Source organism: Capra hircus, chromosome 29 (assembly GCF_001704415.2).
Source record: "Capra hircus breed San Clemente chromosome 29, ASM170441v1, whole genome shotgun sequence".
Lineage (NCBI taxonomy): Eukaryota > Metazoa > Chordata > Mammalia > Artiodactyla > Bovidae > Capra > Capra hircus.
In genome coordinates this window covers 40,199,044-40,211,114 of record NC_030836.1, presented here as the reverse complement: position 1 = coordinate 40,211,114, position 12,071 = coordinate 40,199,044, and the positions used below count along the sequence as shown (strand labels likewise).

At 56.4% G+C, this 12,071-nt stretch overlaps 1 protein-coding gene across 2 annotated transcripts; it reads right to left on the bottom strand.

Annotated features, from left to right (window-relative positions):
• On the bottom strand, positions 452-12,067 carry TKFC (triokinase and FMN cyclase). 2 transcript variants are annotated; one of them, XM_013975908.2, is made up of 18 exons: positions 11,752-12,067; positions 10,481-10,596; positions 8,384-8,573; positions 7,318-7,428; positions 7,062-7,243; positions 5,822-5,900; positions 5,452-5,541; positions 4,804-4,838; positions 4,643-4,727; positions 4,467-4,556; positions 3,708-3,824; positions 3,271-3,390; positions 2,972-3,109; positions 1,927-2,033; positions 1,720-1,823; positions 1,570-1,603; positions 1,374-1,463; positions 452-1,007 (listed from the first exon to the last, which is right to left on the bottom strand). In XM_013975908.2, the coding sequence occupies exons 2-18, from the start codon at positions 10,481-10,483 to the stop codon at positions 846-848; spliced, it is 1,737 nt and encodes a 578-aa protein (XP_013831362.2). In that variant the 5' UTR covers positions 10,484-10,596; positions 11,752-12,067; the 3' UTR covers positions 452-845. The 2 variants fall into 2 exon arrangements, with proteins under 2 accessions (XP_013831362.2, XP_017898582.1); XM_018043093.1 differs by having other exon boundaries at positions 11,964-12,067.

Genomic DNA, 12,071 nt, shown 5'->3' with positions numbered 1-12,071 from the left:
GGCTTTAACTGTGCCCCCGTGCCAAGCAGGGGTCAGGGGTGCACTGTGTGTCTCCACCAGGCACCATGCTGACCCCACACGCCCTCCTGCTGCCCCATGGGGCTGTCTGTGATGGCTTTGGAGACGTGGGGCCAACCTAACCATGGTTTCTATTCTGCTGATCATTAAAAGAGTATGGTGATTTGTTTTCCTTTTGGTGACACACCTGCCCATTTGATTTCTGAAGAATCTGTGAGTTCTATTAGTCTAGAGCTGAGTAAAGCACACCTGTCCGGGGTGGTGTGTGCACTGGAAGGACAGACTGCGGGTCCCAGTGGAGTTGGCCCACCTGCACAGAACCTGCCTTCGGGCCTCAGGTGGGAGGAGATGGGGGCTGAGCTCTGAGCCTCAGGGCATCAGTGGGCCCACTTGTTCACACGCTTGGATGAAGGTCCTTCAGAGGAAGCACAGCTTTTCTGCTTCAGCGTGGTTTATTGGCTGGCTTTTCCATACTGGCTCAGTTCGTGTGCAGAAGACCTTTCACGAGGAGTCTCAAAACCAAATTAGCATCACCAGTTAAAGGCTGTGTTGCCACCCAGGAAAAAGCCTTATTAAAGCTCAGAACTGACTGGAGGCAGAGCCCGGTGACCCTAGGACTGCCCCCTCCCCGAAGAGGGAGAATGCATTGACACCCACTCTGGGCCTGCAGTTTCTGCAGTGGAAGATCTGTAGGCTGGCTGAGGAGATCCTGTTGAATGCAGAAGACAGGTCTTGAGAGCCAGAGGGAGGGGAGGACGGCAGAAGGCAGAAGTGACAGTGGCTCCTGGGGAAAGCAGTGAGAGAGGCCCTGAGGCCCATGGAGGCCTTCACACACCCTGACTCTGCAAGACCTCCAAGATGGCACGCAGAATGGCCGCGGCTGCCACCGCCCCGGGGTCTGGCTGATCCAGGCGCGCGGAGCTGATGTAACTGGCTCTTCCAGCTCCAGCTTCCATGTTCTTGGTGGCCTCGGCTGCAGCTTCTGCACTCTGAGGGGTGGGGGTGTGGGAGCAGGTTCAAAGAGGAGCCATCAGGCTTCCTTCCTGCCATGGACCCTGGGGTCCCAGCTTTGCCAGGACCCTCTGCACAGTCACCAGGGTGGAGAGGTCACTGCCCACCCACCACTAGCAGGGACAAGGGGACACCATTTGCTGAGGGCCTGCTATGTCCCAGACCTATTGCTGGGACCCTATGTATCTCTCTAGTCCCCAGCCACCCTCTGAGATAGGTATTCTCTATTGTCAGAGGAGGAAAGCGAAGTACAGAAAGGATATGAACTTGTTCAAGGTCGCACGGAGATGGGAGCCTGGTGGTTGAGTCTGTCTCCCTGGGTGGCTGGGCCCAGTCTCACTCACCTTGACAGCCTTGGTCAGAATCTGGAGCAGATTGGCCCCTGGGCTCCTCCAGGCTTGGAGCTCCTGTCCTGCTGCCCAAAGAGAATCCAGCTGGACAGGGGGAGGGAAGAGAGGGGCTGAGGATAGGCCCTGCCACTATGACTGGCATTCAGGGCTTCTACGCTCAAAAGGGGGAAGGCCTGGGCCAGATACACACCATAGTCCTGTCACCTGGGGCAGCCTTTCCGTACCTGGCAGGGGAGAGAACTAGTGAGGCTCACCACAGGCTATCACCACTCTGGGGGTGCGTGACATCAACCACCACGCCCAGCCCACTCCCGGTCTGGGGCCCTGGGCCCTGGCTCACTTCTGCATGGCCGCCAGGCCAGCATCCATGGCAGCAGACCAGGCTGGGAGGTCAGTCTTGGCCTTGAGTGGCTGGGCCGCTGCAGTCAGGAACAGGCCGTAGAGCTGGGGAGGACCAGGATGCTGAGCACGGTGTTGGCCTGGCGCCTTGGCCAACACAGAACCACTCTGTGTCAGCCTTCCACCCCTGGGGGCTGTTGGCACTCACCGCCCCTGAGGAGCCTCCCATCTTCTCCAGTAGCAGGAAGGACAATTTGGAGAGTAGCTGGGCAGGGCTGGCTGGGGGTGGGCCTTCCTTTAGCCACCCCTGAATAGCTGTAGGCAGATAGAGAGGGCAAGGAATTCAGAGACCTTCCCTCCTGTCTGCCTGGACCCCAACCAAGTACCCAGGCCTCACTGCCAGGCGGGAGGAATGGGCGCTAGGAGAGGCTGAGGGAAGCAACATGAAGAGACTCCCCGGGCCCCTCTCTGTCCTGCTGCATCTGGAGAGGGGCAGGGACAGGTCACCGATGGCGACCTTGGTGGTCACTGAGCAGGCGATGATGCTTCCTCGCTTCCCTCTTTTTTGTCTTTTACTGGTTTACCTTGTTAATGGTCTTTCTTTCCTACCAGAACATAAGCCACAAGAGCAGTGATTTTAATGTTTTTCCAGCTATTGTATCCATAGAGTTGAGGGCAGCACCTGACCCATGGTGAGCACTAAGTATATTTTTCTTGATTGAACAAGATAATCGCTGGATAATTCAGAACTTTGGCCTCATCTGGGTAAGCTGAGAAAAAGGGCATGAGTTTCCCTTTAGCATAATCTAAAGTTATTATTCGGGCTTCCCTTGTGGTTGGCTCAGCTGGTAAAGAATCCACCTGCAGTGTTGGAGACCTCAGTTCAATCTCTGGAAAAGGGAAAGCCTACCCACTGCAGTATTCTGGACTGGAGAATTCCATGGACTATATAGTCCATAGGGTCGCAAAGAGTCAGACATGACTGAGTGACTTTCAAAGTTATTATTTACTGTGAAGATTTTATTCTGTGATAACAACCTTCCTACATTTGCAGTGCTAGAAGTATCTCTTTATGAAAACAGGTGAAAAGCATGCTAAGTTTGTGACGACCTCTTTTGGCAAAATAACAGTTGCCAGCCCCATGTGAGTACTCCAAATGCTTTTGAAATCATTCTGACTCATGAAATGCCGCCATCTCCACATGAGTGTGCTGTACCACCCGTCTCCTGCCCCAGGGGGGTCCTGGCACCAACCTCTGGCTGCACGGCTGTGGGTGGAGCCACAGTCCCCATCACCGGCAGCGCGGTCCAGGGCGTTCAGATGCTCCTCCAGGCCCAGGAGGGTAGTGCACACCCGCTCCAGCACAAGTACCGTCTGCTTCGAGGCTGCACCTGCAAAGGGAGGACAGCAGGAGACAGGCTCTTCTCACAGCTGAATGTGACCAGGGTGCAGGTGCGGGCGCCAGGGCTCCTGCACGCCCCTCTGCACACACTGCAGCCGTTAGGCCTCAGGCCGAATGCCTGGGCCACCTCCCCAAGAGCTTGGCCCCTACCTGCTGCAGCAGTGGAGTCAGGGGCTGCCAGGGGCTCCGTGGGGGCGGCCCGGCTCCGCTTCCGCCCAGTCACCCAGACCTTGGCCATGTTGGGCCAGGCCGAGGCAGTGGTTTCAGCATCTGGGAACAGCAGGATGACTCTTCTTAGAGACGGGTCAGCTGGCCCGGGATCAAGTAGGGCTTGGACTCCCCACCTGGTGGCCTGGTTCCCTCCACCTCAGTAAGTGGGTAATGAGTGCTGACTGTGTACATGGGAAATTAGGGCCCCTGGGGGAGGAGCCTAATTCCAACTCCTCCACAGTCAAGTATGAGTTGGGGAAGGCTCGGGAAGCCAGAAAGGGCCTCTCCACAGGGTCCTAACTGTCAGCCCTGATGGAGTTGGCTCCTTCCAGCTCCAGGGAGCCCTGGTTTGACTGACCCCAGCTTTCAGGTCTCACCTATCAGTTTCAGGAGGGGCTCATCCACCAGCAGGAGGGTGAGAGAAATGCCAGGCATCTCCAGAGCTGACATGAAGGTGCCCACTAGGGCACGGGCGATCTTCACCCCGCGGCCCTCTGCAGTACCAGAGCATGAGAGTGTGAGGAAGAAGGGAAGTGCTTCTGGGCAGTTTCCCCCAGAGCATCAGAGAAGGAAACAGAGTAAGAGAAAAACAAGGACTTTGGGAGCTGGGGCCCTGAGGTCAGCAGGGAGCCGGTCAGATTTCCTCAAGGCTTCCTTTAAAGATACCCTGAATGACCATATACCCTGGAGGCGTCCCTTCTATGCGGGCAGATGAGTAACGACAGGTCTCAGTTACTGGGTTCTTCTTACCAGGTCCCATGTCCTTGCTAAGTGTGTTAAATCTCATATGGCTACCCACTCCAGTATTCTTGCCTCGGAAACCCCATGGACAGAGGAGGCCATGGGGTTGCAAAAATGTCGGACAAACTGAGCGACTAAACAACAACAATCCTCATGACAACCCTTTAAGGCAGCTACTCTTACCACCCTCTTTTTACAGACCAGGCAACAGGCTCAAGACTCCTGGCAAGTAGGTGGCAGATGGCCATCTAAGTCGGGCTCTTCTGATTGCACAGCCTGTGCTCCGCACCATCACTGCAAGGCTCCATCTCAGGTGCCTTTCTTACATCCAGCTTCAAAGGGCGGGCAGGAGGAAGCTTGGGGGTCAGGAGGTCCGATTCCAGTGTGGGGCTCACCCAGAGAGCGGACGGCGGCGTCAGCTATGATGCCCAGTTCCAGAAATGACAGGCCACCCAGGTTGTTGACCATCAGCACTACTGAGGAGCCTGTGGGTGGACACGACACCCAGGTGACTCTGGGCCCCATTTCCAGGGGGGAGGCAAGGTAAGCAGACAGTGTGACAGTCCCTCACCGGGCTGCACAGGCACGTGGGATGCGTTGGAGGAGCTCGTCATGTGGTCCAGCATGAGCGCCACGATCTCGTCGGCAGGCGCCATCTGTCACGGGGAGCCGGGAGTGAGCTGTGTTGGGGGCCCTGGTCTCGGGCTAGCCTGCGCTGGGGAGGCCACCTACCTTTATCCGGCGCACGCCAGCTTCCCCATGGATCCCTGTGGACAGACACAAGCACTGCTGGCCCGCTTGGAGCCTGGGGATTCGCTCAGCTTGTTCTGCTCCAGCATTTCCTAAGTGGTCCACACTAGGCTAGGCATGTGTATCTGGGGAGTGTGGGGTTGGGGGACATAGATAGAATAGTGAAACATACACAGTCTCTGCTCTCTGGGAGCTACGGCTTGGTGGTGGAGAGAGCCAGAGCTTTACTTAACTTCCAACTAGTGAAGTAGCCTAACTAGAGGCAGTCAGAGTCCACATGAGGCCTCTGCCCGTAACTCTGGAAGCACAGGGGAGGAAGAGGGAAAGTTCTGTAGCTGGGGTGGCCCCAGAACTGCCCTTGAAAGAAGGGCTGCATCTTGGCAGGGTCGTGGGTACCAGAGAATGGTGGGAGCACGGGCAAGGAGGTGCACGGGACACGAAGCCCTGGGTGCGGAGGGCAATGGCTGGTAGAAATCAGGCAGGTTGGGCCAGAGCGGCCTCATGGGCCCAATTAAAAAACCTCAGAGCCCCTAGGCGACGGCTCCATGTGAGCACACAGGACCCAGTAGATGGCTCCCAGGGTAGAAAATGCTGGAAAAACCCAGGGAGCCCAAGGGGTCACAAGCTTACCCAGGCCCAGCTCCACCTCATCAGCTGCGAGCTCAAAAGTGGGTTTGGAACCAGGGACGCTGCAGGAGGACAAGCTCACTCCCAGGGTTCCTATGAGAAATGAGCTATGAAGGGGATGACTGCTCTGCTCCTCGCGTCAGGCGTCAGCTGGGCAACAGCAAGCTCGGAAGTCTCTTCACTGATACAGGCTGCTGGTCTCTTCATCTCAGTGATGGAAGAGAAGCCCTGCTCAGGCACCCAAAGCTGCCGTTCCCAGGAAACCCTCCCACAGCCCCTGGGAGGCCTCCTGTGCTGCTTCGGGGAACCTGCTCCTGGTCCAAGGTGGGCCTCGACCTCCCCTGCCCTTCCCGAGCCCTGAGCTGGCACTCACCCATGGCCTTGGCGACCACGCTCACCCGATCTGTGATCTCCTCCAGTCCCACACCTGCCTCGGCCAGAGCACCCGCCACCTGTGCCCACAGAGACAGGCCCCCAGTAGGGAAAGGGTCACTGTACCACTTGCAGGCAGAAGACAGGCTGGGGCTGAGCTTCTAGCTGGAAACAGGGAACCTCTTCGTCTTGCCGCATCAACCTGGCCCGCCGTATTTAGGGCAACTGCCAGGACTCTTAAGAATCCCAGACCCAGAGGAACTTTACAAATGGAGAAATGGACCCAGAGAGGGGAGGTGGCTTGTCCAATGTCACACAGCCAGTTGGTGGCCAGTTTCCCAACTCTTGGTCTAGAGTCCTTTCTCCATGGCATATGTATTGTGGCTCACTTTGGCCACCCACCCACTTCTTGCCAAGCACCTAGTATGTGCTGAGAAGGGGAAAAGGTGTCTAAATCATAGTCCCTACCTTGGAGGAACTCGGTCTGGGGAGGGGTTGGAGAAACAGATAGCACAGACCGAATGTTTCATGTGAGGTGACGAATCTGATGATGGAGTTCACGGTAGTGGTTATGGGAATGCTGAAGGCACGGGGTCCTAGCCTGCTTGGCGTGGTGAGAGGGCAAGCCTCCCAGAAGGATAGACAGCAGGTGGGGGCCTCTACAGAATAGCAGGAGTTAGCCAGGCTAAAGGGGGGTTGGACAGTGGAAGGATTTTCAAGGCCAAAGATTCAGCATCAGCAAAGCCCCAAAGGTGAGCCACAGCCCAGTAGTACAGGGCACCGGTGTTCATGGAGGATGAGGAGACCATAGGAACAATGGGAGAGGAGCTTGAAAGCCAGGTAGGAGGGGCAAGAGCGTGGTGGGCACCTGACCGGAAAGCCTGTGCTGACCCTAGGAACCCTGGGTATGCTTTCTGTAGCTGAACAGCCTGGTCAGAGACACACTGTTAAAAGACACCTCTGGGGTGGTACGGGGAAGAGATTGGGGCAGGGGCGGGAAGGAAGCAGGCAGAGGAGCCAAGTGAGAAGGCAGCGGCAGCCACCTGGGTGCAAGCAGGCAAGACCAAAGCAAGGCTAAGACAGGAAGGGCAGGGCTAGTTATGGGGATGGGGGTGCCTTCCTGGATCAGGGAGCATGGGGGAAGCAGTGGCTTCCTGGGGGGCAGGACAGATGGCTGGAAAGGTCTGGCGCTGGGTGCAGCCTGGAAACCAAGGGCTAGGGTCCCAGGAGGGGACCCTCACCTTGTGTATGAGCACTGTGCCACAGAGCCCACGCCGGCCTGCCTTCTTCAGGACGGTGAAGGCACTGTCGTCCCCGACGACCACCATCTCCACAGGGATGCCCTCCGCCCGGGCCTGCTCCCGGGCCAGGCCAAAGTTGAGCCGGTCCCCGGTGTAGTTCTTCACGATGAGGAGGGTCCCCACTGCGGGAACAGCCAGCAGGGCCCCATCAGAGCCTGCCCTCCCCACAGCAGCCCCTCCTGCAGGCCAGGCTTACCTGTGCCCGCCTGGGCCACGGCCCTGATAGCCGCCAGGATGCTGCCCACTGCCGGGGAGGTGAACACAGCTCCTGCAATGACCCCCGTCAGCATCCCCTTCCCTATGAAACCTGTGATGGAGAGAGGTGCGGAGAGGATGCTGGGTGGGGACCTGTGCCTGCAGTCCCTGGGGCTCAGGGCTTCATGCCCTGGTGAGCCCTACTGTGTGCCTGCTGCAGAAGGGCACCTGGGTCACACTCCACAGATCTTTCATCTCCTTGGAGAGGTCTTCCCCAACCTCCCAACTGAACAGTCACTCACTCCATCCCTAGCTATTCACTGCTCCTTTATCCTGCTCTCCTGCCCTCCCTACCTCACTTACAAGCTCTGAAATGATCTCTTTCATTTGTGTGTTTACCTGGTTTCTGTCTCCCCAGAGGAGAACAGAAGCTCCGTGAGGGCAGGTACCTCGTTTGTCTGGGTCACTTTTGCGCCCCTGGTGGCCAGACAGTGCCAAGCACAGGTGCTCAGGAATGTTTGCTGAATGGATGGATGAATTCGCCAGAGAGGCAGGAAAGATACAGAGGATACAAAAGCCTGGTCCCTATTCCTCCTCATCCCCCACCCCCATCCCTGAGCTCTCAGGGAAAGTCCACATGCCTGGCACTAAACAGGAAACAATCCAGGACAGTCCACTTTGAATGTGAAAATTCAGGCTGGGAATTCAGAAGAGGGATACTGCTCTAGGCTGGAAGAGTCAGGAAGGCTTCGTGGAGGAGGAGACGGCAGGTCAGCTGGGCCTGGCAGGCAGGGAGGATTTGTGAAATCACTGACACTCAGAGCTGGACAGGCCTGAGAGATCATTTGGCCCAACCTTGTGCTTTTCCAGACGTAGAGACTGAGGCACAGCGAGGCCAGGCCCGGCTCCAGATCACAGCTCAAGGGAGCGGGGAGCCAGAGCCAACACCAGGCTTCCAACTCTCAGCCAGGCTCCATCCTGAACCTCCGAATGGCACCAAAGATCTCCCAGCAGCCCCCGTCCACTCTGCCCAGTGCCCACCCCCTACCTCTGCTCAGGGTGCTCACCAGCATGGGCAGGCTCATGGCCGGAGCCCCCACCCGACAGTAGGGCCACGCGGCCCTTGAGACTGTCCAGATCAGAACGGAGAGCCACACGGTGGCCCTGCAGGAGCTGTAGGCTGGGGTTGCAGGCCACCAGGCCGGCAAGAGCGTCGTCGGCACAGCCTGCCACTGAGTTCACTAGCTTCTTGGAGGTCTGTGGGAGAGAAGCAGGAGGAGGTTCTGGGTGTAGCTGGCAGGGACAACCCCCTGTCCTGCCCAGCCACACTGCTGTGACTAACACCCCTAGCCCATACCTGCCCAGGAACTCCAGGGAACAGTGGTTCCTTGAATTAGGCATCATTTTATGTGGCGGATGTTTCTATGACTTCGTAATTTGTGACTTTTTCTTCAGTGCCTAACCTGTGGCTTAAATTTATCCTGAAGAACGGCTTTGATACAGAGAAAATGGGGGGACTGGAGTCCTCAGTACACAAAAATAACTGGGGCTCAACAGCCTTTTGTCAAAGGAGGAGAAGCCCCAGGTTGGGGCTCCTGTCCCGGGGTGGGGGCCAGACAGGTCCCACACCCATCTGCTTCCTCAGCAAAACAGGGATTTAATGAACTACAGGGTATGCCCCCTATACAGTAAAAACTGAATAAAAGGGAGCTAGTCCCTTCTACTGCCAGCTCTGAAAAGCTGGAGCTGGCTGAAAGAGCTCCATGTGGCTCATGCCTTTGTCCCAAACAGTGAAACTGGTGCCCAATTAGGATCAGAGAGGGCCGGGCTCCCAGCGCCCCCTGGTGGCCTGAGGGCAGCCTGCAGCTGAGCCTTCTCCAAGTCCGGCAGAACTTGGTTCTTTCACGCAAACTCTGGCCTTTTCTGGGTCGGGGGTGGGCCAGGGCAGTGAGCCAGACCTCATTCTAGATCTGATTCTAAGCGTTTTCAAGCACATCTCATTCAACCTTCCAACAACCCTAAGGAGTAAAATTAGCCCAGTGAGGAAACAGGCAGAATTATATGACTTTGCCCAAGGTCACAAAGCCAGCAAGTGTCCAGGTCAGCCTGGCTCCAAAGCTAGTTCCGTTTTGGCTTTATCATGCTGCTTTCCCCAGGGGCTGAGGGAGGCTGAGAGTGGCAGACGTTCTGCCCGAGTGAAGGCACAGGCTTGCGGCTCCCAGAGCCTGCCAGGAACTAGAATATGTGCAATGAAGTTGAGAGTGGGTCTGAATCCCAAGCCCAACCTCCAACGCCACCACCCTCTGAGAATGGATCCCCTTGCCATCCCTGACAGTCCGCCCTGCCTGGGATTTGCAACCATTCCCAAACCAGAGCCAGTGGAGAGGTCAGGGGCCAGTGCCATCTGTGGCTCCCAGTGGCCTGAGGGGATGGAAGAAGAAAGGAAAGTTGCCTCCCACAGGCAAATGTGGGACCCCTGGATCCTGGTCTGGTCAACACCCCGTCGACTAATCTGCAGATGAGGAAAAAGGCTCAGGGAGGTCATGTTTCGGTAAAATGTCACACAGCTGGTTAGTAGTAGGCTGAAACTTGAACCCAGGTCTGCCCAGGCATGAGTTTGAGCACAATCCGTGACACAGTGAAGGGCAGGGAAGCCTGGTGTGTTGCAGTTTGTGGGGTCACAAAGAGTTGGACACGACTAAGAGATTTCACAACAACTGCCCAGGGCTGTTTTGCTTCAGATCAGTCCTAGAATGAGGCTGGGGCATGCCGAGGGGCATATTGAGCCTCCTGCACTGTAGATCCCACAAGCCCACACATGCCCAAGGCTCAGGAAGACACAACAGGTCCTTCTTTTGGACTCCTGTGTCTGGTAGTGTCTATTACAGAGTAGGTAGCTGTTAATGTTCTAAACGCACGACCCAGACCAGGGCCATGTGGGCCTTGGAGGGACTCAGAGGCTGCAGCCACAGACGGGGCTGGGCCTAGCTGGGAAATGAAGGGAAGTCAGGCCTTGAGACAGAGGATAACTCTCTCTGTTAAGCTCAGGAGGCAGCAACATCTCTTGGTCAGGGAGTGAGGAACTGCAACATGCCCAGGGCTGACACACCTACTGCCCCAAGCCCACAGTGCCCTTCCTCTGCCCTGGCCCTCGTGGGACTCACCATGATGGGGAGGCTCTAAAGGAAGTTTGCCTCACACGGTCTCACTGAGCTTCTGGCAGATGGGCAATCCCGTGGGTGCAATCAGGTCTGAGCACAGTGAAGATGGCAAGCAGAATCTGCAAGAGGTGGGTTACAACATGAACTGCTGAAGACACTTGCAGCCTACTGGCACAGTCATGCTTCCAGCACCCTGGTAACTAGGGAGCTTCCCCAGACTTTGATCTAAGTCCAAACTCTAGAATGTGAGCTGGGGATGGAGAAGAGTTTGGGGCTGACCAAGGTTCACATTCTGCACCTGGCTGCCAGAACGCTGATAGATCCATGCTGGACACACGTCTGCCTTATGCTCAGGAGTGGTGCCCACCTTATCACCAAGGGGCAAGGTTACCCACAGAGTAACTTCATCTATTACACGGGCACACAGGCAGTGAATATGTTCCTAAAGATCTTCACAGACTTGCTCTTGTCACTGTTGGCACCTCACCAGGAAGGAGATGGCTGAGTCTGTGGCTCTATCTTCCTCCTGGGAAACCGACCCAGCAAGCTCTGTGATGTGTCCAAGGCCATTCCAACAACAGCCAGGATTCAAACCTATGTTTAGCTTCTCTACAAATCTTGTGTTCTTTCCACTGATAAATTCAGTGCCTCCAAAGTCAAGGCTGAAAGTCATGGGTGTAGGAAATCACATATGTAAATCACAAAGACCTTTTAGCTCCTTTTGGTTCAGCCAGGTTCAGAGGTGTCTTGAGCTCAAGGCACCTTTCTGCAATGGAAAGAATCCCCACCAGCCTCAGCACCTAGCTCTGCCTCTGATTTCCTAGGGGATTCTGGGTAAACCAATTTGCCTGAGCCTTAGCTTCCTCATTTGTAAAATGGGGGCAGCTTCCTCTACAGCCTTCTGGCAGGTGCTCCAAGCCACGTGGTTCTCCTCCTACTCCTTGCAGAGCCTGTCTGATGTGGAGTGGCTTGCAAGCTGCAGGGCCAACTGACTGCTTTCCTGGGTCACTAAGGTTCTCACCGGGGAAATTCTGGTTTCGTGTTTGAGGTCTGAGTTTGCACAGACCATGGGGGCACTAACTCTGCTGGAGAAGTGGTCTGCTGGGACCTTGAAACACAAAGTTTCAAACACAAACAAGTTCAAAGGAGAGAAGGGACAGTCTAAGTGCCTCCCCCAGACGCCCGCCAGGTGAGATGGAGTGACTGGTCATTCTAGGATCAGGCAGGGCTGGGTTTAGAGATACTGGGAAGGCTAGGGAGAGGGAGGTACGAACCTCGGTTCTAGTCTGGGAGGTGCACAAATTGATGTCACCTTCCTCCCCTCTCTGGGCCTCTGCAGTATCTTCTGGTTCCAAAATAGGGAACAGCCCCGAGGGCTTCTGGAGCTAAGAAGGGGATGTGGACCGGGTCTGGGGAAGGGCGAGAGGAGCGGACTACGGATGAGGTCTGCGGGTCAGCTCCGGGGAAGAAGGAGGAGTCGGCGAACCTCTGCGACCCGCTCTCGTCCGGTCAGCCTTTCCAGTAACCGCCACCGGTACCGAAAGACTCGCGACGGGGCGCCCTCATCCGGGTACTCCAAGCTCCGGCGGTAGAG